This window comes from Varroa jacobsoni, unplaced genomic scaffold (assembly GCF_002532875.2).
Source record: "Varroa jacobsoni isolate VJ856 unplaced genomic scaffold, vjacob_1.0 scaffold_1109, whole genome shotgun sequence".
NCBI classification, from domain to species: Eukaryota; Metazoa; Arthropoda; class Arachnida; order Mesostigmata; family Varroidae; genus Varroa; species Varroa jacobsoni.
Window position 1 is genome coordinate 246,710 of NW_019214011.1, and position 4,416 is coordinate 251,125.

General features: G+C 41.3%; 1 protein-coding gene across 1 annotated transcript; it reads left to right on the plus strand.

The window, feature by feature from the left end:
• Positions 1-1,110: 1,110 nt before the first annotated feature.
• LOC111266700 (cytochrome P450 2B4) lies at positions 1,111-3,456 on the plus strand. Its single transcript, XM_022844409.2, has one exon. The coding sequence runs from the start codon at positions 1,471-1,473 to the stop codon at positions 3,004-3,006; it is 1,536 nt and encodes a 511-aa protein (XP_022700144.1). The 5' UTR covers positions 1,111-1,470; the 3' UTR covers positions 3,007-3,456.
• Positions 3,457-4,416: the final 960 nt, after the last annotated feature.

Here is a 4,416-nt window from a genome sequence, read left to right on the forward strand (position 1 = left end):
CCTTAAAGTAGTCCACCAAAAAAAGTCAAAAATGGACCCCATTAGCGACTAGCTGTAGAATCTCCTAAGCTTGTGTGTTACACAGAACAAAGATATGGCAGGTTGGAGCTTACTATGGATGTGATTTGAGGATTAAGTTGCAGTTTAAAATTAACTGGAACCAATGCAGGTAAATATATGAGTACTAACGTATTCTATCTGTCTAAAAAAGGATAACCAACAATAATATGTTGTTGTTTACACTGAATAGTGAAAGTATTTGGAAATTTAACAAGTCACGCAGGCGTTTGTCATTAAAATCCGCAACTGAACTAATGTTCCCAGCTAGCATTGCATACAATAAGCGTCAGTTTAAGTGTAGAAAAAAATACGAAGCAAAACAGTTACTGGACACACAGATCTATAACTTTTCCAGATACGTAAGTTACTTTCGTGTATTTGTAGTATTGCAGTTTTTCGCAGACTTTTATATCTATATATATCCTTTTAAAAGACAGCCATTCCTGGCTAGTTTGTGTTGGATAGAATCATTCAATACATATGCTGAAATTAGCTTGCGTTAACAGATTTTTGTCTCGTTTTTTATAGATTGTAAAACATGACGCTTACCTTGTTGTTTATTTAAATGGCAACCATTGATTTAACAAGTTTAACAGTTATAGTTCGTAATGTTACACTTTACTTCTGTCGAATGACTTTGCCTAGAATCCTCCCAACTGGTAGTGACGACTAAGAATTACTAGCCGTAAACAAATCGATTCGTCAATGGTAATTGCTTTGTGCCATTACTTGCTATTAGAGTACATATAACTCATCACTAGTTAGTTGATTTACTCCTTACATTAACCGCCTAAAGATCACACAAAGTCACAGAAGAGGAACTGAATCATGAAAATATCATGAACGGTTATTGTATTCAGTGTATCCAGTGTGAGCAGCTAAATAGGGCATGTATTTAATAAATCAATGCAATAAATAAACAGCAGTTTAATCTGGTAATCACTATATTTGGATTTGTTTTTCGATAGATAATAATTTAATTATTAAATTGACTACTATTAAGAATAGATTTATTCTACTCTATTCTATTCTAGAGAGCTATTCTAACAAAGTTATGCGTGTATATAGATCCTTTCCAATACGACTCACGTTCCATCAAAAAGTATCGTGGCACACTTGACAATACAACTATTACCTTAAATAGTTCTTGTGTTTATGCGAGGAGAGGCTACAAAACAGAACAACAGTTCTTGCGTCAGCGATGGGCCTGATTTTCATTGTGCACTGGCACAGGAAGAAACCTGTTGGCGGCCAACGACTTTCGCCAAGGCATGGTGTTGCCACTTTCAGTGGGAGGAGTTGACTTCCCTTTCCTAGCAAGGGGTCTGGATCCCGCTGCGCACTGTCCGACTCCGTTCTGTTTCGTTGCCGATATTGTCGATTCGTTAGCCCGACGTGAAGCGAGAGACCATGTGGGAGATTTCGCTTGCACTTATTGGTGGGTATCTTCTGTATCATTACTTGTCGTGGAAGAAGCTTTTCAGAGATGACAAGCTGTCCCATAAGAACCCACCGAGCTTTTACGGACTACCAGTTTTCGGTAGTCTGCCGTTTTTTGCCATTAAGAAACTGCGGATTCGACTGCTGCGAAACTTAAGCGAAAATCCCGCTTTCCCAGTCTTCAGAACACGATTCTTAGGACTTGGCGAGGACGTGATTTTCATCAATGGATGCAAGCCTGTGCAGGAGGCATTCCGTAATAATGACTTACTCGGCCGCGAGTGGCCTGTCGGGTTTCATGACGTTGCCGAGGAGATCTTTGGCGGCGTCAAGCCGTTCTTTCTGTTGCAAGGCGAGGAATGGCGTGTACAGAAACGTTTCCTCATCCATGCGCTCAAGGATCTCGGTGGTTATGGAAAATCGACAGTGATCGAGCGTGTTGTCTCTGACGAACTCGAGAATCTTACTGAAGAGCTAGTCAAAATGAACGGCAAGCCAGTGTATATCGACAAGCTTTTAGGCCAATCGATGTTTAACAATATCGCCTCGTTTGTGAGAGGTACCCGTCTCGATTATGATACACATAGCCAACGCAATTACTCCGACGTAATTTGTGGTTCTTTTCGTTTTGCTGATAAGATTTTAGCCGTGTGTGTACCCCGCTTTGTGTTTCAGTTTCTCAAGCAGTTTGAAGTGTTTGGTGTGATGGGGTACGTGCGCGTAGCGAACACGATTAAAGACCGTTTCTTTGCTGAACTGGAGCAGCACAAGAAGACTTTCAATCCAGACGAATTGCGCGACCTAATGGATTGCTACGTGGCCGTTTCCCGGGAAAATCCCGATAACACCTATGTGAAGCATATGTTCGGGATGCTCTCGTCAATTTTATTAGCCGGGAGTCACACATTGCAAATTACCGTCGACTACCTCCTCCAGTTGGCTGCCGCGTACCCTCACTATCAAAGGCGTATCCAGGATGAGATAAATGAGTATATCGGCGAGAACGAGACACCGACATACAGTGACATGGAAAAAATGCATTTTACTCGTGCCTTCATAGCTGAACGACATCGCTTCTTTACGCTTACGCCTATTGGCGTACTCCGAACAGCCACACAGGATACGACTGTTTGTGGGTATCACATTGCTAAAGGATCGCTTGTCTTTTACAACCTGTTGTCAGCGCACACCGATCCACGGGTATGGAACCGACCACACGAATTTCTACCTGATCGCTTCCTTAACATGGACGGCACCTTTCGCAAAGACAATAACGTAATGCCTTTTGCCCAAGGCCGACGGGCCTGTCCTGGTGAATCGATGGGCGAGCAGGAGACGTTTCTGTACTTTGTGTCTCTCCTGCAAAGATTCACCGTACTGCCTGAATCACCTGGAACTAAGATTGAGCTGGCCGAAAACGAAGGATGGTTTGCCGAATTGCCGATCCGACAAAAACTCCGTTTAATGGATCGTAAAGCGACAAAAAACTGTCGCGAATTAGCTTAACTTCCCGTCGAATTTTATAGCACTAGCACTACCCTAAAAGGTATTAATAATTCAGAATCGGCAGAGGCATTTGGCAGCGATAAGCGCTCACTTTCGCTTGGCGCGTTTTGGGATTCAGTTACCCAGTTTTCTTCGTTAGCCCGCTGGTGTCTGTGCTCGTTTCTGGGTCACGCCAACCAGTTGGCTGATTGCGGATCACTGCATCAGGGCTTCACTAACAACCCAAACGTAAGCAAAAGAGACATCGACAGATAACGTTGACTTTGGCTGGAGTCCCTTGTATACCGCGAAGCGACTGCGAGTGCGGGAAAAGGAGCTGTGATTGCAGACGCTTACTGCACTTACTGGTGTACGTCCGTTAGTAACGTAATGTATATAAGATTAACAGGGCATCTTATAATTCTTACTCGATAGACCTGATAATAAATACGCATACATATATAGAAACAATTTTGTTGCTTCAGTTAACATTCTTATAAAGTAACATTCATACTAATGACTAAAATGAATAATAATAATGTTCATACTTTTAGGGTAATGCAGTTACAGAGATAATAGTATTTAACTAGATGAGCTGTTTAGAAGGTATCAGTAGTGGTTATAAGGAAAATGATGTAAATATTTATAAACTGGAGTTCTCCTCATGACCACTCTGCTAGATGTATGGGGGAGGGGGAGTGGGGAGGGGGGGGTAGTCATATACGTCAATTTGTGATTTTCATGGTGAACAAATTTACCAAATTCGCTTCTTAAAAAATATCTATTTATGCTGCAATGTTTACAAAATCGGTCACTTCTATCAAGCGGCTTTTCGCTACGAAGGTCTTAGAGATACGTTTACTTTTAGCGAAACCTCGTTTGAATCCCTCTTTTAATCTGAAATTAAGTAAAAATGCTCCGGCTTGTCACTTGTTTTAGATTAAACGTGAGTGATTCCAGTTTTGTTAGTTATATCCTAGATCGTGAATATTGTCTTATAGAAGAATTCAAGCATCTTCAATGATCACTGAGTCTAAGGAACATTTTAGGGTTTACGTAGGGTACTGCTGTTAAGAATTGCTAGACGGCTAGCCCCTTTCAGCACGAAACGAGTATCAGCGCCCGATTTCGAACATAGACTACTTCACGTGTCCAGATTACTAGGTAAATAAGCTACTGTGGCATCGTGCAATCCGGTCCTGGTCACGGCGTGTTACTATCACAACCTACAACCTGAGACAATTACTCAGCTGTTTTTAAGCGTAACATCATATCAAGCTATATAATAGGCGCAATACATAAAAGTTAAACCTGTTCAATCACATAAAAGCTGACATCTTCGTAGGTGTGCTACCAATACTCTGTGCTCTACATACTCAAACACCATATAAATTGTAAATGATTTACCTAAAATTAATAAGCAGACATATA